Source organism: Squalius cephalus (assembly GCF_949319135.1).
Source record: "Squalius cephalus genome assembly, chromosome: 8".
Lineage (NCBI taxonomy): Eukaryota > Metazoa > Chordata > Actinopteri > Cypriniformes > Leuciscidae > Squalius > Squalius cephalus.
In genome coordinates this window covers 36238324-36263530 of record NC_137129.1, presented here as the reverse complement: position 1 = coordinate 36263530, position 25207 = coordinate 36238324, and the positions used below count along the sequence as shown (strand labels likewise).

General features: G+C 39.3%; 4 protein-coding genes across 4 annotated transcripts; all 4 read right to left on the bottom strand.

Annotated features, from left to right (window-relative positions):
- Nucleotides 1-2149: 2149 nt before the first annotated feature.
- LOC307162914 (keratin, type I cytoskeletal 50 kDa-like) lies at nt 2150-4347 on the bottom strand. Its single transcript, XM_079878662.1, has 7 exons — nt 3817-4347; nt 3532-3614; nt 3298-3454; nt 3054-3215; nt 2837-2962; nt 2531-2751; nt 2150-2359 (listed from the first exon to the last, which is right to left on the bottom strand). Exons 1-7 carry the CDS (start codon nt 4276-4278, stop codon nt 2212-2214), a joined length of 1359 nt encoding a protein of 452 aa, XP_079734788.1. The 5' UTR covers nt 4279-4347; the 3' UTR covers nt 2150-2211.
- A 2402-nt stretch (nt 4348-6749) lies between these two features.
- On the bottom strand, nt 6750-8936 carry LOC307162916 (keratin, type I cytoskeletal 50 kDa-like). The gene is made up of 7 exons (XM_079878664.1): nt 8416-8936; nt 8131-8213; nt 7897-8053; nt 7653-7814; nt 7436-7561; nt 7130-7350; nt 6750-6958 (listed from the first exon to the last, which is right to left on the bottom strand). Exons 1-7 carry the CDS (start codon nt 8875-8877, stop codon nt 6811-6813), a joined length of 1359 nt encoding a protein of 452 aa, XP_079734790.1. The 5' UTR covers nt 8878-8936; the 3' UTR covers nt 6750-6810.
- Nucleotides 8937-10998: 2062 nt separating this feature from the next.
- LOC307162911 (keratin, type I cytoskeletal 50 kDa-like) lies at nt 10999-13630 on the bottom strand. The gene is made up of 7 exons (XM_079878659.1): nt 13095-13630; nt 12817-12899; nt 12570-12726; nt 12319-12480; nt 12094-12219; nt 11792-12012; nt 10999-11657 (listed from the first exon to the last, which is right to left on the bottom strand). Exons 1-7 carry the CDS (start codon nt 13491-13493, stop codon nt 11519-11521), a joined length of 1287 nt encoding a protein of 428 aa, XP_079734785.1. The 5' UTR covers nt 13494-13630; the 3' UTR covers nt 10999-11518.
- An 8747-nt stretch (nt 13631-22377) lies between these two features.
- LOC307162908 (keratin, type I cytoskeletal 50 kDa-like) lies at nt 22378-24786 on the bottom strand. The gene is made up of 7 exons (XM_079878650.1): nt 24079-24786; nt 23739-23821; nt 23499-23655; nt 23248-23409; nt 23025-23150; nt 22720-22940; nt 22378-22607 (listed from the first exon to the last, which is right to left on the bottom strand). Exons 1-7 carry the CDS (start codon nt 24577-24579, stop codon nt 22469-22471), a joined length of 1389 nt encoding a protein of 462 aa, XP_079734776.1. The 5' UTR covers nt 24580-24786; the 3' UTR covers nt 22378-22468.
- Between the last annotated feature and the right edge of the window lie 421 nt (nt 24787-25207).

Genomic DNA, 25207 nt, shown 5'->3' with positions numbered 1-25207 from the left:
GAATGAATGGATTATTTAATATAATAAAAATATCTGAATGAACATTTGATTGATGAGTTTTAAGTTTTAAAACTCCAAATCAGATTGTCAGTAATTATAATACTATAAATTATTATCCTAATCTTATTTACACAATTTTGCTGTTTATTAATCAACACAGAAAATGTTACCCAGTTTTAGATGTTAGAATTCAGCATGCTTGAGCTGCAGAAATTTACAGTAGTATTTGACATCTCCCTATTTTGCTTATATTCAAAGAGTCTCACAAAAAAACCCTGAAAGAAAACAAATTAATTCTCCATTGTATACCCAACAATGTTCATTGTCAAAATGCTATAGTAAAAAGTTTAAAATGGTATGTATGATGAGTGTATGTATGATGATTAAAATTGATGTAATTCAATGTTTTAAACAATGGTAGCCTACTAGTCTTATTTTTTCATAAGTCACCAATGGAAGATGTATTACAATGAATAATTGTTCATCAATTTTGTCATTAATTCACCTTAAAGCAACATGTTTTCGATGCCACCTTTCTTAAAAAGGAAAATGCAAGGTTCTATAAATTTTAGAAGATAAATCTCAGTCGTACAAAAACTTAAATCTAACGGTGTTAAAAGAAAAGGTATAGGCTATGTCCTCTGATGCAAACGAGTCACCTTAACAAGAAATTCGGTTATTTGAATCCCAGGATTTTTTTTATTAAATATTAAGTAAAATATTAAGTAAAATATTAACAATATTTAGTACAATTTCTTGGAAATGTAAACTTGATGTACAAACAATGTTTGTTTGTCGGCGTCGATTGCGTGCTCAACCACAAGAGCGCGCGCGCGTGACAAGTATGGCGCGGTTTTCTGAAGGAGAGTCAGAGAATCAGAGGTGAGACACTTTACTTCACTCACAACACAACCACACATTATATAACGTTTATGACCAGATGTGGAATATCATAATATTAATAATAACGTTATAATCTATAATTGAAAACCAGTATACCTAGAGTAGGCCAACTAGAAATGTTTCCCTAAGTTAAAATGACTTGGTAACAAATAACAACAACAGTTCAGTAGTAACAGATTTTTAAAAATCCGTCAAAAGACAGTGGTTTCAGATAAAGTGTGTAGAGATATTCTACATTTGGCTGAGTTTGACGACTGCTGCGGATAAAACAATATTCAGAATCCAAACGCTAAAGATGATGGTCTCATCCACACTGAAGTAGCTACAACAATAATCATTATCAATAATAATAATAAATACTTACTGTAGTTGACTGAAGTCATCTTCCCAGAGCATTTACCTTACAATTGGATTTGCAATTTTACAATGATGTGTAGAAATGTGTCTACATTGTTACATTCACAGTACTTAAATGTTTACTTTAAGTAGGCGTACTGACAGGGGCTTATTTATTTAGAGTGGTGGTCTTAGCTCTTTTGGTGCCATAAACGAGATAACATATTTGGATCCATCTGTCAACTTTGTGTTGTAACCTCACCCTTTACCCATGGCATAATAAATTGTGAATGACCCAATAGCATAAGACTGGTCAAAACTGGTTGATTGATGTCCTCAAGTAAGTAAGAAAGATAGACGCTTGCATTCCCTTTCTGAACTTTTCTCAGATTAGAGCTCTGTACATGTTCAGACATCTGTGGACTTTTTTCCACAGCTGCTTTTACTATCATTTGTCATGTTTTTGACTTCACATACTCAATCTCAGTGATGCATAAATGCGTTCAAATTGTTGAGGGCGTGCCAGAGAGAGATTTATTTAGTTATTTCAGGACTGGTCATATATGTAAAACAGTTTGCTTATATTTGTAAATGGATATATTTATTAAAAGATAATGTCCTTGTCCTTTGCAGCAAAGTGAACTTTAGCCTGATTTAATGTATGCAATTTAATGCATCGGCAGCTTATTGATGTTTAAATATTTGTATTGGTAATTGAGAACAGCCATGTAATCAGGTCTTTGAGTTAGTTGTTATTTCTTTTTTCTAATTCTAATGTTTTATACCACACCAAGGCTAATACTAGCTGATCTGTTTTTGTTTTTTATTTAAATGCATTTTGCCTACATTTTCACATTGACTCAATATGGCATCAAAACAAAACTAAAGAAAATCAGACAAACACAAGAAATTCTCAGTTAGACCACTTTATTGGTATTTTTTTTAAATCACTCTGTGGTAGATTGTTGCTGCTCAAGAGCTCTTTTGAGACGAGGTCTCGCTGGTAGCCTGGGAAGTTGAGCTGACCACTTTGCCGTCCACCACCTCTTCCACAATGGTTACCACTTTGCGTGTAGTTGTGCTTGAGCTTGAGCTTTTGCTTGAGCTTGTGCTTGAGAGGCTGCAGAGGTAGAAACACAGTCAATTACATTACTGAAATGCTAGGCAGATATTTCCATCCCACTTTAATTTTGTTTGTTGAAATAAGTCACCACTACTCACTGAAAAATGTTGACACTACTGTTTATTCTAAACGCAGTTCTTTAGAGATTTTGTGTTGTAGATGTCTCACCTAACAGCCTCTCCATCCAGCAGTCTTCTGTACTCTGCGATCTCCATCTCCAGTCTGGCCTTGATGTCCAGAAGCATCTTATACTCTTGACCTTGGCGCTCCAGATCGGCACGAAGTTGCACCAGTTGCTCTTCCATGCTGGTCACCTGGAACTGGTAGCCGGACAACATGGAGCCGTAGCGGGCCTGCGTTTCTGCCAAAGTGCTTTCCAGTGACGATTTCTGTTGGGGGGTAAATTAATCATTCAGTGTTTTGCACATGTTTTGTGATGACAGAACTTTAAAGGATTCATTTCTCCTTGCTTACCATACTGAGTTGAGACTGCAGCTCGATTTCAAGACTCTGGAGTGTGCGTTTAACCTCTGTGATTTCAGATCGGGATGTTGTAAGGGTTTCTGTGCTAACAACAACTTCCTTGTTAAGGGCTTCGCTCTATGAAAGACAATCCATAGCAAAGCAGTCAGGTAAGTCTGTTGGTTTTGATTATAATGCTGCCCTTTCTTTAAAAACATCAGATTTTTACCTTGGTCTGGAACCAAGCCTCAAGATCCTTGCGATTCTTGTTAGCAACAGCTTCATAATGCTCACGGATTTCAGCCATGATCTTTGTCAGGTCTTCCTGTGGTGCTGCGTCAACCTCAACATTGACCTGTCCAGTCATCTGGGCACGTGCTGCCAAGAGTTCCTAAAGATGCGATATCAAACCACTGAGCATTTGCTTCATTTAAAGGAATCACTTATTTATCAAAGAGTGTGAACCAACATACCTCCTCATGGTTCTTCTTGAGGAAGATCAGCTCTTCTCTCAGCCCCTCAATCTGCATCTCCAGATCAGATCTGGCCATTGTCAGCTCATCCAGCACCCTTCTCAGCCCAGCAATATCTGCCTCTACAGACTGCCTCATGCTCAGCTCATTCTCATATCTGCACAAAAAAGTAACTGATATAAATGCTTTTGATCTTTTATAGATGTTGGAAGTGCTGTTTGTTTATTCTCTTACTTGACTCTGAAGTCATCTGCAGCCAGCTTGGCATTGTCAATGCTCAAGTAGATGCCTCCGTTTAGACCAGTAGCATGCAGAATCTTCAAGTGGAAAAATGAATAAATAAAGTCAAATTTAGATATCTCTTGAAGTTACCTACTTGAGAAATATGGTATTTTTTCCCATGCATTCTGAATATATGCTTTGCAAATGAGAAAACATGGGATATTGAAATTGGATAGTTTTTATCTGGGTAGGTTAATGATTGACTTGAATTAGATGTTCTGTAGTTATGTCACGTACCTTGGCCTGAAGGTCACTGATAGTAGCGTAATAGGCACTGTAGTCCCGAGAAGAGGGGGACGTCTTGCTCTCCAGGAACTGGCGGATCTTCAGCTCAAACTCAGCATTAGCCTTCTCAAGGGTGCGCACCTTCTCCAGGTAGGTGGCCAGACGGTCATTGAGGTTTTGCATGGTGGCTTTCTCATTTGCAGACACATCAACAGCATCAGCCAGGTTGAAACCAGCACCACCTCCAAAGCCAGCACCACCTCCAAAGCCAGCACCCCCTCCAAAGCCAGCACCTCCAGCAGAGAAGGAACGAGAAGCAGAGGCACTGGAGATACGGACGCCGGTTCCTCCTGCTCCCCCATACACACTACCGGCACGCATTGCTGAGACACGACCAGCTCCGCCACCAAAGCCAGAGAAGTGAGAAGATCCTCCTGAGGACGTGTAGCTGCGGGTGGATGAAGAAGACATCATTTTGAAGGAGGCTTGCTGTTGTTCTCTATTCTGGAGAATGAGCGAGTTTGGAGAATGAGCGAGCGGATGAGTGAGGAGAAGACGACCCTTGCTCCCTTTATGCGGACAGATGGGGGAGGGACTAGATGGATGGATTTGCCTATAAGGTGGGGGAGCGTGAAACTATTTGCCCATTGCCCGAGGTAGCAGGCGTGGCTGAAGACAGCTTTGCATGGTATGATAATATATAACAGTGTCACTTAAATTCCTTAAAGTTTGACTCAAGCATGAAATCATGGATTTACTGAAATGGGGGGGGGTTCTTCTTTTTTGTGTTTTGTTAAATGAACTCATTTCTTTCTACTTTAATGAAACTTTTGATGTTTGCACAGTATATTGGCCCTATCAGTCCGATAAGTAAAATAGGAAAATATATTTAGATATAATCAAGAAACAATAGCCAAATGATCATAAGACCCCACATTATATGTAGTTGGCCTGTTGTTAAACAAAAATAAATTAAAATGCTTGCTCAAAGATATTTTTTGTTGTGTGGGACACAGGCATTTTATTTCTTGATTCTTTGTTATATTATTCTTGGATGTAAATAGGTATCTATCATTTATTTATTCCAGTGGTTTATAATAGGTCAAATTGAAAATGATTGTGGGGTAAAAGTTTGCTTTGTTTTATTTATTCCAGCTGTTTATTTATTTGTTTTCCACTGCAGTAATTGTTTGGTGTCATTTGACACATGTACAGATGTTCCAAGGTGAAATTAGATATATATATAATTTCACAAAATGCAGATTAAAATTTTTTGTTGTTGTTGTTGTTTTTTTCACAGATATACATTACATTTAAATATAAATTTAGATCTACATTTAAACAACAAATTTGTTTAATGTCCTTACTATTGCATCAAAATGAGCTAGATTAAAAACCAAATGATTAAAAGCAGGTTTAGCTTGTCTGAAGTGGGTTTTGGGTGACTTGATATTAACCAGATTTGTGAGAGGTTGGAATGTTTTCATTTCAAATGGCAAATTGAAAGTTTTAATGTTGTATGTAACAAAGTTGTGTAGAGCAACTTTTAAATGTTTGGAATGAGGAGTGAATGTATTACCATAAAGCTAAACACAGCTCGTTTCTAATATACAGTAGACCTAGTTTCATTTAAAAAATAATAATAATTATATAAATTCCTAATATAATAGAACTAATTCTGAAGTGGTGATTATTAGCTTTTGAGTTCCGAGTGACACTACAGAGTTAACCCCACTTTACACCTTTTGACCAACAGGAGGCAATGTCCAGAAACTATGCAGGGTCCCTCCCGGCATTCAGTATGTAGACATGCAACAAAAGGGACTTTATTGCACTGCAATTGCTGCAGGAAAAGTCACCTAGAGCAGTGTTTCGCAACCTCATTTCTGGAGGCACATTGCTGAATCAGATATGTTTACCTGGGGTTTGCTCGTTTGCTCAAGGCCACAGGGGATGACCCTTTGGGGTTTGACTCTGCAACCTTTACCAGCTTATGTCAATTCAGTGGTATTGCTGACTGGGCCGTTCTTAAGGCGGTGCTACCGATGCGACCGCACCGTGCCCCGCGCTTGAGGGGGCCATGTAGTGAACGGACCGAGTGGAATGGACCATGCTTAGGACGGCCCTGATTTCTGAAATACTTTTGGTGCTTTTATTAGCCAACCATTTTGAAAATGCTTAATTTGAATCCATCCTGACTTTGGACAGGAATGGTCTGTTGATTACCTGATTTAATATGGTGAGGATCAGAGAAACTTTGAAAGGGGCTGACAGGGGCTTATTTATTTAGAGTGGTGGTCCTACCTCTCTTGATGCCATAAACGAGATAACATATTTGGATCCATCTGTCAACTTTGTGTTATAACCTCACCCTTTACCCCATGGCATAATAAATTGTGCATGACCCAATAGCATAAGACTGGTCAAAACTGGTTGATTGATAATCTCCTCAAATAAGTAAGATAGATGCTTACATTCCCTTTCTAAACTTTTTTCAGATGAGAGCTCTGTACATGTTCAGACATGTGTGGACTTTTTTGAATTCAAATTGTTGAGGGCGTGCCAGAGAGAGATTTATTTAGTTATTTTAGGACTGGTCATATATGTAAAACAGTTTGCTTATTTTGTAAATGGATATATTTATTAAAAGTTAATGTCCTTGTCCTTTGCAGCAAAGTGAACTTTAGCCTGATTTAATGTATGCAATATAATGCATCGGTAGATTATTGATGTTTAAATATTTGTATTGGTAATTGAGAACAGCCATGTAATCAGGTCTTTGAGTTGTTATTTCTTTTTTTTAATTCTAATGTTTTATACCCCACCAAGGCTAATACTAGCTGATCTGTTTTTGTTTTTTATTTAAATGCATTTTGCCTACATTTTCACATTGACTCAATATGGCATCAAAATAAAACTAAAGAAAATCAGACAAACACAAGAAATTCTCAGTTAGACCACTTTATTGGATTTTTTTTAAATCACTCTGTGGTAGATTGTTGCTGCTCAAGAGCTCTTTTGAGACGAGGTCTCGCTGGTAGCCTGGGAAGATGAGCTGACCACTTTGCCGTCCACCACCTCTTCCACAATGGTTACCACTTTGCGTGTAGTTGTGCTTGAGCTTGAGCTTTTGCTTGAGCTTGTGCTTGAGAGGCTGCAGAGGTAGAAACACATACAATTACATTACTGAAATGCTAGGCAGATATTTCCATCCCACTTTAATTTTGTTTGTTGAAATAAGTCACCACTACTCACTGAAAAATGTTGACACTACTGTTTATTCTAAACGCAGTTCTTTAGAGATTTTGTGTTGTAGATGTCTCACCTAACAGCCTCTCCATCCAGCAGTCTTCTGTACTCTGCGATCTCCATCTCCAGTCTGGTCTTGATGTCCAGAAGAATCCTATACTCTTGACCTTGGCGCTCCAGATCGGCACGAAGTTGCACCAGTTGCTGTTCCATGCTGGTCACCTGGAACTGGTAGCCGGACAACATGGAGCCGTAGCGGGCCTGCGTTTCTGCCAAAGTGCTTTCCAGTGACGATTTCTGTTGGGGGGTAAATTAATCATTCAGTGTTTTGCACATGTTTTGTGATGACGGAACTTTAAAGGATTCATTTCTCCTTGCTTACCATACTGAGTTGAGACTGCAACTCGATTTCAAGACTCTGGAGTGTGCGTTTAACCTCTGTGATTTCAGATCGGGATGTTGTAAGGGTTTCTGTGCTAACAACAACTTCCTTGTTAAGGGCTTCGCTCTATGAAAGACAATCCATAGCAAAGCAGTCAGGTAAGTCTGTTGGTTTTGATTATAATGCTGCCCTTTCTTTAAAAACATCAGATTTTTACCTTGGTCTGGAACCAAGCCTCAAGATCCTTGCGATTCTTGTTAGCAACAGCCTCATAATGCTCACGGATTTCAGCCATGATCTTTGTCAGGTCTTCCTGTGGTGCTGCGTCAACCTCAACATTGACCTGTCCAGTCATCTGGGCACGTGCTGCCAAGAGTTCCTAAAGATGTAAGAAGAAACCACTGAGCATTTGCTTCGTTTAGAGGAATCACTTATTTATCAAAGAGTGTGAACCAACATACCTCCTCATGGTTCTTCTTGAGGAAGATCAGCTCTTCTCTCAGCCCCTCAATCTGCATCTCCAGATCAGATCTGGCCATTGTCAGCTCATCCAGCACCCTTCTCAGCCCAGCAATATCTGCCTCTACAGACTGCCTCATGCTCAGCTCATTCTCATATCTGCACAAAAAAGTAACTGATATAAATGCTTTTGATCTTTTATAGATGTTGGAAGTGCTGTTTGTTTATTCTCTTACTTGACTCTGAAGTCATCTGCAGCCAGCTTGGCATTGTCAATGCTCAAGTAGATGCCTCCGTTTAGACCAGTAGCATGCTGAATCTTCAAGTGGAAAAATGAATAAATAAAGTCAAATTTAGATATCTCTTGAAGTTACCTACTTGAGAAATATGGTATTTTTTCCCATGCATTCTGAATATATGCTTTGCAAATGAGGAAACATGGGATATTGAAATTGGACAGTTTTTATCTGGGTAGGTTAATGATTTACTTGAATTAGATGTTCTGTAGTTATGTCACGTACCTTGGCCTGAAGGTCACTGATAGTAGCGAAATAGGCACTGTAGTCCCGAGCAGTGGGGGACGTCTTGCTCTCCAGGAACTGGCGGATCTTCAGCTCAAACTCAGCATTAGCCTTCTCAAGGGTGCGCACCTTCTCCAGGTAGGTGGCCAGACGGTCATTGAGGTTTTGCATGGTGGCTTTCTCATTTGCAGACACATCAACAGCATCAGCTAGGTTGAAACCAGCACCACCTCCAAAGCCAGCACCACCTCCAAAGCCAGCACCACCTCCAAAGCCAGCACCTCCAGCAGAGAAGGAACGAGAAGCAGAGGCACTGGAGATACGGACGCCGGATCCTCCTGCTCCCCCATACACACTACCGGCACGCATTGCTGAGACACGACCAGCTCCGCCACCAAAGCCAGAGAAGTGAGAAGATCCTCCTGAGGACGTGTAGCTGCGGGTGGATGAAGAAGACATCATTTTGAAGGAGGCTTGCTGTTGTTCTCTGGAGAATGAGCGAGCGGATGAGTGAGGAGAAGACGACCCTTGCTCCCTTTATGCGGACAGATGAAGGAGGGACTAGATGGATGGATTGCCTAAGGTGGGGAAGCATGAAACTATTTGCCCATTCCCCGAGGTAGCAGGCGTGGCTGAAGACAGGTTTGCATGGTATGTTAACATATGTGACCCTGGTTCACAAAACCAGTCACATGTCGCATAGGTATATTTGTGGCAATAGCCAACAATACATTGTATGGTTCAAAATTATCGATTTTTCTTTTCCACCAAAAATCATTAGGCTATTAAGTAAGGATCATGTTCCATGAAGATATATATAAAGTATATAAAACATTTATTTTTGTGAGTGAATGCAGCACATTCGCGAACATAAATGGACAATTTTAAAGGCGATTTTCTCTCGATTTTTTTGCACCCTCAGATTCCAGATTTTCAAGTAGTTGTATCTTGACCAAATATTATCCTATCCTAACAAACCATACATCAATGGAAAGCTTATTTATTCGGCTTTCAGATGATGTATAAATCTGACTGTCCCATGTGACTGGTTTTGTGGTCCAGGCTCACATATAACAGTTTCACTCAAAAATTCCTTAAATTTTGACTCAAGCATGAAATCATTGATTGACTGAAACGTTTTTTTTTCTTCTTTTTTTGTGTGTTTTGTTACATTAACTAATTATTTTGTTTTTTTGAAATTGAAAGTTTTAATGTTGTATGTAACAAAGTTGTGTAGGGCAACTTTTAAATGCTTGGAATGTAGAGTGAATGTATTACCATAAAGCTAAACACAGCTCGTTTCTAATATACAGTAGGCCTAGTTTCATTCTAAAAAAATGTTTTTATATATAAATTCCTATTATAGTAGAACTTATTCTGAAGTGGTGATTATTAGATTTTGAGTTCCGAGTGACACTACAGAGTTAACCCCACTTTACACCTTTTGACCAACAGGAGGCAATGTCCAGAAACTATGCAGGGTCCCTCCCGGCATTCAGTATGTAGTCATGCAACAAAAGGGACTTTATTGCACTGCAATTGCTGCAGGAAAAGTCACCTAGAGCAGTGTTTCGCAACCTCATTTCTGGAGGCACATTGCTGAATCAGGTATGTTTACCTGGGGTTTGCTCCTTTGCTCAAGGCCACAGGGGATGACCCTTTGGGGTTTGACTCTGCAACCTTTACCAGCTTATGTAAATTCAGTGGTATTGCTGACTGGGCCGTTCTTAAGGCGGTGCTACCGGTGCGATACGATACCCTGCAGTGAACAGACCGAGTGGAATGGACCATGCTTAGGACGCCCCTGATTTCTGAGATATTTTGGTGCTTTTAGCAAACCGTTTTGAAAACGCTTTATTTGAATCCATCCTGACTTTGGTCAGGAATGGTTTGTTGATTACCTGATTTAATTTGGTGAGGATCAGAGAAATTTTGTAGTAGGACTTAACAAGGAAAATTAGTTTTTGATAAATTTCAAAATAGACGATGGACAATACAGTAAACAACAGCGGAACAATTGTAATAACTGAACTCTGCATGCCTCAGGGAATCTAGAGCAGAAGCATGATTTAGATTAGACGCTCAGAGCATGGTAACAAAGACATATACAAATTTATTTTTTTAACACTCAAAAGCATTGCTTAGATGTAGCCTTACGCCCTGTGAGACTTTTTTCATCAAATTTATTACTTAATATATACTTAAGGGTTCGTACGGTCATGAAAAACATTGAAAAGTCATGGAATTTTAAAATAACAATTTCCAGGTCTGGAACAGTGTTGGAAAAATAAATAAGAGAAAGTTTTGGAAAAGTCATGGAAATAAATTTCACAAATATCCAGAGTATATATTTAAAAAGACCCTAAATTTCAGCATGGGAATGCAGGTATTGCGCATAGTTTTACTCATTCCAGCAGGTTTTGTGCTTATAAAGCGTAAAATTCACAAAAACATTTATTCATTATAGCATGCGTATACTGGATCCATGCACTCGATCTTAAAGTGACAGCAGCCTAATAAACCAGCTGCTGTCTGTGTCATTAATGTTAATTAAACAACACAAGACAAAGGGAAATTCACTCGCCGCTTTTGACTGAATACCTTTTGTAACTTTTATTTTAAGGATTAAAATTGGCAGTTAAGACAAATAGACAGTGCTATTTTATTACATTTCTGAATACTGAGCCTACTGTTAGACCTACCTAAAAAGAAAAACTTTTATTTGTATCTTTATTCCATTGTATTTATTTGTGCTACTGCTTGTAATTTATTTGTTCTTATTTTACTGACTGTTTAATGAACTCGATTCAAAATTTGACTTTATACAGAAGCATAGGAGTGTCCCACCGGAGTATTGATATTTGCAGTATTGCAGTGCCGCATGTCAAGAGTAAGGTAATCATTAGTAAATTCAATCATCTTTAGTTGCCACCGTTTTTTTTTTTTTCATGCTACATATTTATTGTTTTTAATTGACAACTTTCCATATTTGTTCAATTTAAGAGTCATGCAAGGTGCAAATGACAGAAGAAAAAAACAAACAATTATGCACAGTTAGACCAGTTTATTGGCTTTTTATCACTCTGATGTTGATAGCTTTTGCTCAAGAGCTCTTTTGTTGAGACACGATCTGGCTGGTAGCCTGGGAAGATGTGCTGATCACTTTGCCATCCACCACCTCTTCCACAATGGTTACCACTTTGCGTGTAGTTGAGGTTTTGCTTGTGCTTGTGCTTGTGGTACTGCAGAGATAGAAAATGAAGAATATTAAATAAATAATTACTCATTACTCATTAAAATTGTTATACTTATTAAAATTAGAACATTGATGTTTAGTCTATTTTAAAAGATATTTTGTGTTGAAGTTGTGTCTCACCTAACAGTCTCTCCATCCAGCAGTCTTCTGTACTCTGCGATCTCCATCTCCAGTCTGGCTTTGATATCCAGAAGAATCTTATACTCTTGACCTTGGCGCTCCAGATCGGCACGAAGTGACATCAGCTGCTGTTCCATGCTGGACACCTGGAACTGGTAGCCGGACAACATGGCAGAATAGCGGGCCTGTATTTCTGCCAAGGTGCCTTCCAATGACGATTTCTGTTGGGAGAAAGTCATTATTGTATTGTGACGATAACAAAAAACTTTACAAGATTCCTCTGTTTGTCTCTGCTTGCTTACCATACTGAGGTGTGATTGTAGCTCTATTTGAAGACTCTGGAGTGTGCGTTTAAGCTCAGTGAATTCTGATCTGGACGTTTGGAGAATTTCTGTGCTTTCAACAACTTCTTTGTTGATCACTTCACTCTATAAGAGGCAATCCATAGGAAAGCAGTCAGATACATCTTTTGTTGGTTTTAATTACAATCCTTCTTTGCAAATTTTACAGATTAAATCTAATTTTACCTTAGCCTGGAACCAAGCCTCAAGTTCTTTGCGGTTCTTGGTAACAACACCCTCGTAGTGCTCACGGATTTCAGCCATGATCTTTGTCAGGTCTTCCTGTGGTGCTGCGTCAACCTCTACATTGACCTGTCCAGTCATCTGGGCACGTGCTGCCAAGAGTTCCTAAAGATGCGATATCAAACCACTGAGCATTTGCTTCATTTAGAGGAATCAATAATTTTTCAAAGAGTGTGAACCAATCACCAACTTACCTCCTCGTGGTTCTTCTTGAGGTAGATCAGCTCTTCTCTCAGCCCCTCAATCTGCATCTCCAGATCAGATCTGGCCATTGTCAGCTCATCCAGCACCCTTCTCAGCCCAGCAATATCTGCCTCTACAGACTGCCTCATGCTCAGCTCATTCTCATATCTGCACAATTATATCAATATAAATGTTTTGGGTTTGCTATAGATGTTGGAAGTGCTTTTTATTTTTTAAGTCTTTAAGTAATGGACTTACTTGACTCTGAAGTCATCTGCAGCCAGCTTGGCATTGTCAGTGCTGAGGTAGATGCCTCCGTTTACACCAGTAGCATGCTGAATCTTCAGGGGCACAGAACGAAGATGCATAAAAAGTCAAATTTGAATCACTTCTACGTAAGTAGTGAAGAAATGCAATGCAATCACATGCTTTGAATATATTCTTTGCAGACAAAGAATGGTGGAATATTGTCAATTGGTTAATTTTTGCCTAAGATGGTTTTCTTGAGTAATATGTTCTATAGTTATGTCACGTACCTTGGCCTGAAGGTCACTGATGGTAGCGTAATAGGCACTGTAGTCATGAGCAGCGGGAGTGGCCTTGCTGTCCAGGAACTGGCGGATCTTCAGCTCAAGATCAGCATTGGCCTTCTCAAGGATGCGCACCTTCTCCAGGTAGGTGGCCAGACGGTCATTGAGGTTTTGCATGGTGGCTTTCTCATTTGCAGACACATCAACGGCATCAGCCAGGTTGAAACCAGCACCTCCAGCAGAGAAGGAATGAGAAGCAGAGGCACTGGAGATACGGACACCGGTTCCTCCTGCTCCCCCATACACACTACCGGCACGCATTGATGAGACACGACCAGAGACAGATGAGCGAGAATGTCTTTCTGAGGACGTGTAGCTGCGGGTGGATGAAGAAGACGACATCATTTTGAAGGAGGCTTGCTGTCGTTGTCTGCTCTGACTGGAGAAAGAACAAGCTAATGAGTGAGGAGAAGATGACCCTTGTTCCTTTTATGTGCCCAAAAAAAGGGGAAGGGAGGGACTTGCCTTAGGTGGTAGAGAGTGAAACCATTTCCCAGTTCCCCAAGGCAGTAGGTGTGGCTGATAACAGGTTTGAATGGTATGTTATCATTTAGTTTCAGATTTCCTTAGAAAAACATCATTTTGGAGGTTATGAAAGTTTCAGCTGTCACTCCTTGTCCTTGGTTATTTGAGTTTGTACAGCACTTTGGTCAGTCCTGTGGCTCTTTTAAATGTACTTTATAAATAAAAGAATGAACTGAGCTTGTCAATCTTCACACTTATGTGCTTGCATGTTCTGTTTCTTTTCGTCTCTGCAAAATATATTTTAACTTGTTGCTTAAAGGGATAGTTTATCCAAAAATTGTAATTCTGTCATTAATTACTCACCCTCATGTCGTTCCAATTGCATAATACTTTCGTTTACCTTCGGAACACAAATGAAGATCTTTTTTGATGAAATTTGAGCCATTTCTGTCCCTCCATAGACAGCTACACAACTACCACTTTGACGCTTCAAAAAGTTCATAAAGAGATCGTAAATCTAATCCATATGAATTGAGCGGTTTAGTCCAAATTTTCAATCTGTTCATCATATAAAGCGATCGTGTCTCTTCAGAAAATTTTGGACTAAACTGCTCGATTCATATGGATTAGTTACGATCTCTTTATGAACTTTTTTGAAGCATCAAAATGTTAGTTGCGAAGACATTTTCAGATAGGTATGTTGTTCCAAGATCAACAAAATATGTTGATCCAGGAACATGTATTACTTGGAAAAATCACGGTGACCCTGTCTATGGAGAGACAGAAAGTTCTGAGATTTCATTTGTGTTTCGAAGATGAACGAAAGACTTACGGGTTTGGAATGACATGAGGGGAGAAATTAATGACAGAATTTTCATTTTTGGGTGAACTAACCATTTAATAGGCAGTGGTGTTAGTACTCAAATACATTATATGACATTTGTTTTTTTACAATTCTGAAATCAAGAGATATTAAAATGAATGGATTGTTAGATTTATTAGATGCACCTTTTTTAATTAAAAATTATTCAACTTAAAACCTTAGAAAAGCTCTCAGCATTTGTCACACATAACACTGAAACCTTCCTTATCTCTACAACATTTCAAACCTTTATCCAGATCCCGCCTCAGACTAGATAAACCTGTTTTATCCACTGAATGTGTCATGTCTCAACATTAAACCGGCAGGTTTTCAAAGTTCAACAAGTACATGAAGCCCTTTCTGAGACTCTGAAATGATCAGCACTCATATTTGCCCACTCATTTATTTAGGTAGTATAAGGTACGATGACAGTACAACAAACCCTTTTCATGTGAAGTTCATTGGAATCATTACAGATTGGGCCTCTGTAACTTTGATCTCTGTTCTTGCAAAATGCATTGATTAAATTAGATTAGATTTAGGTTCTTGCTGAAGCTCAAACGTGCTGCGTAACACTAGGATGAACCTCACTGGTTCTTGCTGAAGCTCAAACGTGCTGCGTAACACGAGGATGAACCTCATTGGTTCTTGCTGAAGCTCAAACGTGCTGCGTAACACGAGGATGAACCTCACTGGTTCTTGCTGAAGCTCAAACGTGCTGCGTAACACGAGAATGAACCTCATTGGTTCTTGTTGAAGCTCAAACGTGCTGCGTAACACGAGGATGAACCTCACTGGTTCTTGCTGAAGCTCAAACGTGCTGCGTAACACGAGAATGAACCTCATTGGTTCTTGCTGAAGCTCAAACGTGCTGCGTAACACGAGAATGAACCTCACTGGTTCTTGCTGAAGCTCAAACGTGCTGCGTAACACGAGAATGAACCTCACTGGTTCTTGAGGAAGCTCAAACGTGCTGCGTAACACGAGAATGAACCTCACTGGTTCTTGCTGAAGCTCAAACGTGCTGCGTAACACGAGAATGAACCTCACTGGTTCTTGCTGAAGCTCAAACGTGCTGCGTAACACGAGAATGAACCTCACTGGTTCTTGCTGAAGCTCAAACGTGCTACGTAACACGAGGATGAACCTCACTGGTTCTTGCTGAAGCTCAAACGTGCTGCGTAACACGAGAATGAACCTCACTGGTTCTTGCTGAAGCTCAAACGTGCTGCGTAACATGAGAATGAACCTCATTGGCTCTTGCTGAAGCTCAAACTTGCTGCGTAACACGAGGATGAACCTCATTGGTTCTTGCTGAAGCTCAAACGTGCTGCGTAACATGAGAATGAACCTCATTGGTTCTTGCTGAAGCTCAAACGTGCTGCGTAACACGAGGATGAACCTCATTGGTTCTTGCTGAAGCTCAAACGTGCTGCGTAACATGAGAATGAACCTCATTGGCTCTTGCTGAAGCTCAAACTTGCTGCGTAACACGAGGATGAACCTCATTGGTTCTTGCTGAAGCTCAAACGTGCTGCGTAACACGAGGATGAACCTCACTGGTTCTTGCTGAAGCTCAAACGTGCTGCGTAACACGAGGATGAACCTCATTGGTTCTTGCTGAAGCTCAAACGTGCTGCGTAACACGAGGATGAACCTCACTGGTTCTTGCTGAAGCTCAAACGTGCTGCGTAACACGAGAATGAACCTCATTGGTTCTTGCTGAAGCTCAAACTTGCTGCGTAACACGAGGATGAACCTCATTGGTTCTTGCTGAAGCTCAAACGTGCTGCGTAACACGAGGATGAACCTCACTGGTTCTTGCTGAAGCTCAAACGTGCTGCGTAACACGAGAATGAACCTCATTGGTTCTTGCTGAAGCTCAAACTTGCTGCGTAACACGAGGATGAACCTCATTGGTTCTTGCTGAAGCTCAAACGTGCTGCGTAACACGAGGATGAACCTCACTGGTTCTTGCTGAAGCTCAAACGTGCTGCGTAACACGAGGATGAACCTCATTGGTTCTTGCTGAAGCTCAAACGTGCTGCGTAACACGAGGATGAACCTCACTGGTTCTTGCTGAAGCTCAAACTTGCTGCGTAACACGAGGATGAACCTCATTGGTTCTTGCTGAAGCTCAAACGTGCTGCGTAACACGAGGATGAACCTCATTGGTTCTTGCTGAAGCTCAAACGTGCTGCGTAACACGAGGATGAACCTCACTGGTTCTTGCTGAAGCTCAAACGTGCTGCGTAACACGAGGATGAACCTCATTGGTTCTTGCTGAAGCTCAAACGTGCTGCGTAACACGAGGATGAACCTCACTGGTTCTTGCTGAAGCTCAAACGTGCTGCGTAACACGAGGATGAACCTCACTGGTTCTTGCTGAAGCTCAAACGTGCTGCGTAACACGAGGATGAACCTCATTGGTTCTTGCTGAAGCTCAAACGTGCTGCGTAACACGAGGATGAACCTCACTGGTTCTTGCTGAAGCTCAAACGTGCTGCGTAACACGAGAATGAACCTCATTGGTTCTTGCTGAAGCTCAAACTTGCTGCGTAACACGAGGATGAACCTCATTGGTTCTTGCTGAAGCTCAAACGTGCTGCGTAACACGAGGATGAACCTCATTGGTTCTTGCTGAAGCTCAAACGTGCTGCGTAACACGAGAATGAACCTCATTGGTTCTTGTTGAAGCTCAAACGTGCTGCGTAACACGAGAATGAACCTCATTGGTTATTGGTGAAGCTCAAACGTGCTACGTAACACGAAGATGAACCTCATTGGTTCTTGAGGAAGCTCAAACGTGCTGCGCAACACGAGAACAAACCTCATTGTTTCTCACACGTCAAGTGAACATGCTTGAGTTTCCTTTTACCACTATTGATGTGCGAGTTGATGAATATTTCTATGTGAACAAAAGCCTAAATTCAATCTGTTCATCATATCGTGTCTCTTCAGAAAATTTTGAACTAAACCGCTCAATTTATATGGATTAGATATGATCTCTTTATGAACTTATATAAACTATATATTGATCCAGGAACAAGTGGTCTGACGTTAGCCAGGCTACCAGGAACATACATTACTTGGAAAAATCACGGTGACCCTGTCTATGGAGAGACAGAAAGCTCTGAGATTTCATTTGTGTTTCGAAGATGAACGAAAGACTTACGGGTTTGGAACGACATGAGGGGAGAAATTAATGACAGAATTTTCATTTTTGGGTGAACTAACCATTTAATAGGCAGTGGTGTTAGTACTCAAATACATTATACCATAGGTAGATATTTGTTTGTTTGTTTTTTATTCTGAAATCAAGAGATATTAAAATGAATGGATTGTTATATTTATTAGATGCACCTTTTTTAAATTAAAAATTACATTCAACTTAAAACCTTAGAAAAGCTCTCAGCATTTGTCACACATAACACTGAAACCTTCCTTATCTTTACAACATTTCAACCCTTCATCCAGATCCCGCCTCAGACTAGATAAACCTGTTTTATCAACTGAATGTGTCATGTCTCAACATTAAACGTTTTCAAAGTTCAACAAGTACATGAAGAGATTCTGAAATGAAATGATCAGCACTCATATTTGTCCACTCATTTATTTAGTATAAGGTACGATGACAGTACAACAAACCCTTTTCATGTGAACTTCATTAGATTAATTACGAAGTGTGCCTCTAGTTTTTATCTCTGTTCTTGCAAACTGCATTGATTAGATTAGATTAGATTAGATTAGATTAGATTAGATTAGATTAGATTAGATTAGATTAGATTAGATTAGATTTAATGTTTTGTTTTTTTTATCCAATAAGAAGACTGAAGTAAAAATAAATATCACCCTTCAGTCTATAAACCCACTGGGCAAATTACTCAAATTACCAACTTAATGACAGAAGCAGACAAGGAAGTGTTCATGTTGGTTGTCAGGTTGAAATTGCCAGGTAATGGAACAGCAACTTGACTGTGCAAGAAAACATCCAATGTGATCAGTGTTTTAGATATTTAGTTAGACAAAACAGCTATAGTACTTTGATTAACTGTTTTATTAGAGTTTAATTTAAACAAAGTATGGTTGCTTTTTCCTGCTGCTGAATTAAATGTTTAACTTCTAACTGAGATTTATCAGTGCTGTGGTTTTTAACAATCAGAGGATAGCTAAAAGATGTATTCTAAAATATAGGAATTCTTATGTCAGCTTAGAGCCCATACACAAAAGAAATATATTTGAAATATATTTTCAGAGTATATTTTGGAATATATGCAAATATTTGAAATTGGCCCAATAAATATATTTCACACTTAACATCATATATTTTTATTTCAGAATATATTTCAATGTATTTTTTTCTGTATGGGTCCCCAAAAGTGTCAAAAATATATGTGGCATATATTCCAAATACATTGAAATATATTCTGAAATATAACAAAAATATATGATGTTAAGTGTGAAATATATTTATTGGGCCAATTTCAAATATTTGCATATATTCCAAAATATAGTCTGAAAATATATTTCAAATATATTTCTTTCGTGTATGGGAGTAGCAGAGGGTTAGGGTTAGAGTTAGTTAAAAAAGTTGCATGCCATTAACTGAAGGATAAAATGCTGGTGGTATCAGGTTACAGCTGTCAAACCTGAAGAACACCAGACAGTTGCATAGAATTACAAAAGCGAACTAGATGTGAAGTTGGTAACCGATGAAAGACAAGTATAAGTCACTACAATGCAGCAAATGCTTGCAAGTCTGTACAATATTGTTTCTCACAAGTATTGTTGTATCTCTAACATGTGTTATATTACTGGCAGGATCAGCTAGTTTGCTGGAAATGACAGTGTGCAGCATTCTGTTCAAGGAACTAGTTTGCCACATTGGACAGTTTGTGTTATAGTAAGTACATTAAGAAAGCGAGCCTGCAATATAATCGTTCTGCCGCCAGGAGTCACTCATTACTGAACTTGTTAATGAAAACGAAACCAATTGTCATGTCATTATTTCCACTGTGTGCTTAAAATGTTGGACTGAACTAAGGAGGTCTAAAACACTTGAAGAAAGCTGTCCGTTAGCATCTCATTCACTGAAATGGCAGTGCATGCAGCCACTGAAGTACAACCTGGATGCTGCCGTCGTTTTGGGGAGACATATTTGGGCCATTTTATGTTTGTTTGGTCATTTTAAATGTTGCTTGCAAAAGCACTTCTTTCACCAGAATACAGTAAATGTCCTACAATAGAGAAACATACCTACAGTACATAGTGGTGTAATTACAGCATCTACCAGCAGGGGCTAATTAACCTCTCCTCTACTGGACAGAATTTAAAGGAGCTATATTTAGAATTCAGAAACCCTTGTTATTAGGGACAAGTGGAGAAGTTAAGTGAACTGCAGCCAGCAACTTATTGCTCGTGCTCGCACTGGAGCACAGATAACGTACAAGAGACTGAGCCTGATTCAATGACCCTGCAAACTTCTTTTTCGTTCTTTGCTTAGAAGTTGAAAAAGAAGTTGAAAATACCTTTGCAGCAATATACTGTTATATTGTTGAACATCGAGACGCTGTCAGTGCTGCTGAGAGCGATGTTTAGATGAATATGTAAATGTGCTGCATGCTTTCTTCTCAATAACAAAATAAACTCAACAAAAATGACAGCGGTGAGAAAGCAGCAGTTAAGAAAGCATCTGATCATATATGTGTTGAGAAGCTGCATTGCTTTGTGTTAACTAAACTCAAATGTAATGTGAAACTGTACCACTAGAGGTCACTAGAGGGCCTGTAAAAGATGAGAGAAAGTGCATAAGAAAAAAAAAAGAAGATTAAAAGTTCAAGTTGAGATATAGGCCTATGCCATCTCTTCTATTCTTTATTGCGCCTAATACCCCAAATAGCGATGTGGATATGTTTGCTCCAGCTCCGCAATTTACCGGCATCATGTCAACAGATGAGGAAATTAAAATTACACTTATGATAGTTTATGGAGTACATTTGAGACTGTAGACTATATATATGTATGTATGTATAGCGAGAATTTTTCCCTTCTTTGCATGACACATTGACATTACAGTAGGCCGACAGAATAGCTCTTTCGGCATAATCCTGAACATTGTATAAGCATTCATTTCATGTGTCATTGAACGGAAGGCTGTCGGGGGAGCGCGTAAACATCACATATTTTGATTTTCCTGGCAAGGGCATCCCAAGTCCTTCACTTGAAAATCAGTCTACAGGCTTTCATAGACAACCTAGAAAGTCGGGGAAGGCCTCGTTTTTTAAGTTTTGTTACAAGCTATTCACACATTGGCAATAAAGAGCGACTAATACATGAGAATTCTTACATACAGCCCCTTTAAGTATAAAATTGTTTATTATTTGCAATTACCTATTTTTTCTCCTTTTGTAGCCATCGCATATCATGTGTAATATTCCCAAATAAACAAAACTGGAGGAAAGCAACTTCAAAACCCACTGTGGCAGAAGAAAAGACATGCGTATTATGGATTGGATCCAGGATGCTGTTCCCACACAGAGGTCAGTGACCAGCAGACAGTGAACTGTAGATGATAATCTGATATTGATGTTAAAATGTTCAATGTGTTGTGTAATGAGTGCACATTAATGCATATAAAGCTATAAAGCTATAAAGCTTCAGTCTTTATAGCAGGCATCTGAATGTGACTGCCACATCCACCCATATATCTATTCTTTTATAGCGTCAATCTGAACCCTGATTCAGTCTTTGCACAAACTTGACAAAAGCATTCCCAAAATAAAGAATCATACACCTCTCCCAAGATGTTAAAAAAATCAGTGGGGTTACAAAAAAGGTATGCCTTATCTTTACAATGCCAAAGGTTGTTTTTGTCCTGACCCCAATGGTCAAGCTATCTGGCTTGCACTGATGGTCATATACAGAATACTTGTCGGTCAGTATCTCATTGGATTGAAATGAAAATGTCTCAATGTTAGATTGTTAAAACCCAATGATCTTTCAGTATAAGTACTATAAGCACCTACCTGCACTGGAATTTCTTTTGCAACGGTTGTATTTTTTTGTCTACCTCTAAAGGATGCATATTAATTATGTACACCCTTTATGAGTGAGTATTCATGAGTGTATAAGTGCACAGCCCTGGTGACAAGCCGCTTTAGCCCTAAAGGCATAGCTTTTGCAAATATTTTTCTATAAAATATTATTGGTAGGCAGAGTATTAAAAACAAAAACCATAAATACCCATTTTTGTGTTGAAATGGGTAGAACTGTTTGGATTTGCAGACTTTTGCACACATTTGTTTTAGTAGTTGTTTTGTTTTTGTTTTTTATGTATGTACTCTATTGTTCAAACATTTTGGGTCAGTAAGATTTTTATGCTCTTATGCTCACCAAGGCTGCATTTAATTGATCAAATACTCTGAAAACATTAATATTATGAAATTACAATTTAAATTAACTCAACTTTTCCATTTTAGTCATTACTCCAGTCTTAAGTGTCACATGATCCTTCAAAAAATCATTCTAATATGCTGATTTGCTGCTTACGAAACATTTCTTTATTATAAAGCTATAGAGAAAAATATTTATTTGTAATAGAAATCTTTTGTCAAATTATAAATGTCTTTACTGTCACTTTTGATCAATTTTGATCATTTCCTGAGTTTGCTTATTTTAATAAATACACTACCATTTCATCCTTTCATCATAGAGAGTGACAAAAAGTATTAATATCTTCCAAAATATTTTTTTTGAATAACCCCAAACTTTTTAATGTATGCATGTATATTACATCTGTGTATTATTATTATTTAAGTTTTTGTAAAAGACAAAAAAAAAATCCTGATAAAATAATTTCTGGAAAAAAAAATCAGAGTATAAAATAAGACTCAAACACAGAAGCACGTTTAGACCAATTTATTGTTTTTCATCACTCTTGAGTTTGGTTGTTTTATCTCAAGAGTTCTTGTGCTGGTTGATCTTGTTTGAGATCTCACTTGGTCTCTGTAACTGCCTGGGTGGAGGAGATCACTTTGCCGTCCTTAACCTCCTCTACAATAGTTACCACTTTGCGAGTAGTTGTTGAAGAAGTTGAGCTTTTGGCTGAGGAGGACACTGCAGTTTGAGTGCTTCTGAGGTTGGGGGAAAAATGGGGAAAAAAGTACTCAGAATCATCTCAATCTCATTCTGCTTCCTATAATTTACTGAGAAATCAGGGTGTGAATGTGTATTTTAGCATCTCACCCAGTAGCCTCTCCATCCAGCAGTCTTCTGTACTCTGCAATCTCCATCTCCAGTCTGGCCTTGATGTCCAGAAGCATCTTATACTCTTGACCTTGGCGCTCCAGATCGGCACGAAGTGACATCAGCTGCTGTTCCATGCTGCTCACTTGCGTTTGGTAGCCGGACAACATGGAGCCGTAGCGGGCCTGTGTCTCTTGTAAAGTGCCTTCCAGTGACGATTTCTGTTGAGGGAAAAGTCATTATTCTAAAGGCTATGTGATGTATCAAAACCGCAAATTTCAAGACTGACCTGGTCATCTACTTACCATGCTGAGTTGTGATTGTAATTCGATTTGAAGACTCTGGAGTGTGCGTTTAAGCTCATTGATTTCTGTTTTGGATGATTGAAGGTTTTCTGTACTTTCAACGACGACTTTGTTGATGGATTCACTCTATGAGAGACAATCCATAGAAGAGCAGTCAGATAAGATCTTTGGTTTTGAATTGGTTTTGGTTTCTTTTGACAAATATAAACTAATCTTATTTTACCTGGGCCTGGAACCAGGCATCGAGTTCTCTTCGGTTTTTAGCAGCAACACCCTCGTAGTGCTCACGGATTTCAGCCATGACCTTTGCCAGGTCTTCCTGTGGTGCTGCGTCAACCTCAACATTGACCTGTCCAGTCATCTGGGCACGTGCTGCCAAGAGTTCCTAAAGATGTAAGAAGAAACCACTGAGTATTTGCTTCGTTTAGAGGAATCACTTATTTATCAAAGAGTGTGAACCAATCACCAACTTACCTCCTCGTGGTTCTTCTTGAGGAAGATCAGCTCTTCTCTCAGCCCCTCAATCTGCATCTCCAGATCAGATCTGGCCATTGTCAGCTCGTCCAGCACCCTTCTCAGCCCAGCAATATCTGCCTCTACAGACTGCCTCATGCTCAGCTCATTCTCATATCTGCAGAGAAATTAAACCATTGTAAATCACTTGGACCCATTTGAGATTTTGATAGCTTTTTTCTTAGTCATATGTGGACTTACTTGACTCTGAAGTCATCTGCAGCCAGCTTGGCATTGTCGATGCTGAGGTAGATGCCTCCATTAATACGAGTGGCATCCTGGATCTTCAGGGGACAAGAATATAGCCACATTTAGATATCTCTTGAGAATTATTTGATTTTAGTATTAAAATATCTCTTACATATATCAAATACAAAGACAAAGTTCTCAAAGATTTAAATGGTTATTTATGTCATTCTCATAAACTGCATATGATGTTCTTTATTTAGCACATTATTAGTATACAGGTAAGTTAACAGATAAGTAGTTATTTATTTACTAATAACTGTTTCAATTTTTTTCTTCTAACAATACCACATACTTTGTTCTGGAGATCATTGATAGTAGCGTAATAGGCACTGTAGTCACGAGCAGAGGGGGACGTCTTGCTCTCCAGGAACTGGCGGATCTTCAGCTCAAGATCAGCATTGGCCTTCTCAAGGGTGCGCACCTTCTCCAGGTAGGTGGCCAGACGGTCATTGAGGTTTTGCATGGTGGCTTTCTCATTTGCAGACGCATCAATTCCATCAGCCTGATTGAAGCTAGAACCACCACCGAAACCAGAACCACCACCGAAACCAGAACCACCTCCGAAACCAGAACCACCTCCGAAACCGCCACCACCTCCAGCAGAGAAAGAACGAGAAGCAGAGGCACTGGAGATACGGGTCCCAGATCCTCCAGCTCCCCCGTACATGCTGCCAGCACGCATGCTAGACACACGACCACCGCCGCCTCCACCGGACATGGAGAACTGAGATCCTCCTCCCATGGAGAACTGAGATCCACCTCCCATGGAACTACGTGCGTATGAGACAGACATGATTGCAGAGGAGGCTTGCTGTTCTGCTCTTTGACTGAAGAAAGTGTGAGAAGTGAGGAAATTATGACCCCATGATCTTCTTTTATTTGGAAATAGAGGGAGGCAACGACCAGGATGGGCGTTTAGGTTTAGTCAAGGAGGTGGAGTGAGAATCCATTGCCTCCCTCTCCAAAACAAACACAGGGTCACATGCACTCACACAGCATTCAGCCAACTGCAGGGTTTGAATGTGTTTAAGATCAAGTCCAGATTTGCTGGATTTTATATTTTACCATAGTGAAGAAAGAAAATAGTATGCTTAAGTTGTTGTAGTTTAGTTAAAAAACCTTTTGTGCACTCAAACTCAGTGGATTTTAAAGGAACATAACTGTACGTATGGTCTATGGTACGTATGGTCTATGGACGATATAGAGTGTGTGTGATACTGTATATATACGTATATACTTGCACATCTGGACCGTTATATCAACTTGGACTAAAATACATATATCCAACCTAACAATACATTCTAAATGTTTAATACAGTATATCATAAGTATATATTGTTTAGAAAAATACTACTAACAAAATTCAACTAACATTTTATTTACCCTAATTTCTTTTGAACCTGAGGGGAAAACGGTGCGGC

Bases quoted from the DNA above. Each gene is read 5' to 3' on its own strand.
- LOC307162914 (XM_079878662.1), bottom strand. From the start codon at position 4,278: ATGATGTCTTCTTCATCCACCCGCAGCTACACGTCCTCAGGAGGATCT. The intron at 3,216-3,297 runs GTATGTTGGTTC...TCGCATCTTTAG, and splicing joins TCAAGAAGAACCATGAGGAG to GAACTCTTGGCAGCACGTGC. The intron at 2,752-2,836 runs GTAAGCAAGGAG...ACCCCCCAACAG, and splicing joins TGCAGTCTCAACTCAGTATG to AAATCGTCACTGGAAAGCAC.
- LOC307162916 (XM_079878664.1), bottom strand. From the start codon at position 8,877: ATGATGTCTTCTTCATCCACCCGCAGCTACACGTCCTCAGGAGGATCT. The intron at 7,562-7,652 runs GTAAAAATCTGA...TGTCTTTCATAG, and splicing joins AGGCTTGGTTCCAGACCAAG to AGCGAAGCCCTTAACAAGGA. The intron at 6,959-7,129 runs GTGAGACATCTA...CTACCTCTGCAG, and splicing joins CTGGATGGAGAGGCTGTTAG to CCTCTCAAGCACAAGCTCAA.
- LOC307162911 (XM_079878659.1), bottom strand. From the start codon at position 13,493: ATGATGTCGTCTTCTTCATCCACCCGCAGCTACACGTCCTCAGAAAGA. The intron at 12,481-12,569 runs GTAAGTTGGTGA...TCGCATCTTTAG, and splicing joins TCAAGAAGAACCACGAGGAG to GAACTCTTGGCAGCACGTGC. The intron at 12,220-12,318 runs GTAAAATTAGAT...TGCCTCTTATAG, and splicing joins AGGCTTGGTTCCAGGCTAAG to AGTGAAGTGATCAACAAAGA.
- LOC307162908 (XM_079878650.1), bottom strand. From the start codon at position 24,579: ATGTCTGTCTCATACGCACGTAGTTCCATGGGAGGTGGATCTCAGTTC. The intron at 22,941-23,024 runs GTAAGTAGATGA...TTCCCTCAACAG, and splicing joins TACAATCACAACTCAGCATG to AAATCGTCACTGGAAGGCAC. The intron at 22,608-22,719 runs GTGAGATGCTAA...CCCCAACCTCAG, and splicing joins CTGGATGGAGAGGCTACTGG to AAGCACTCAAACTGCAGTGT.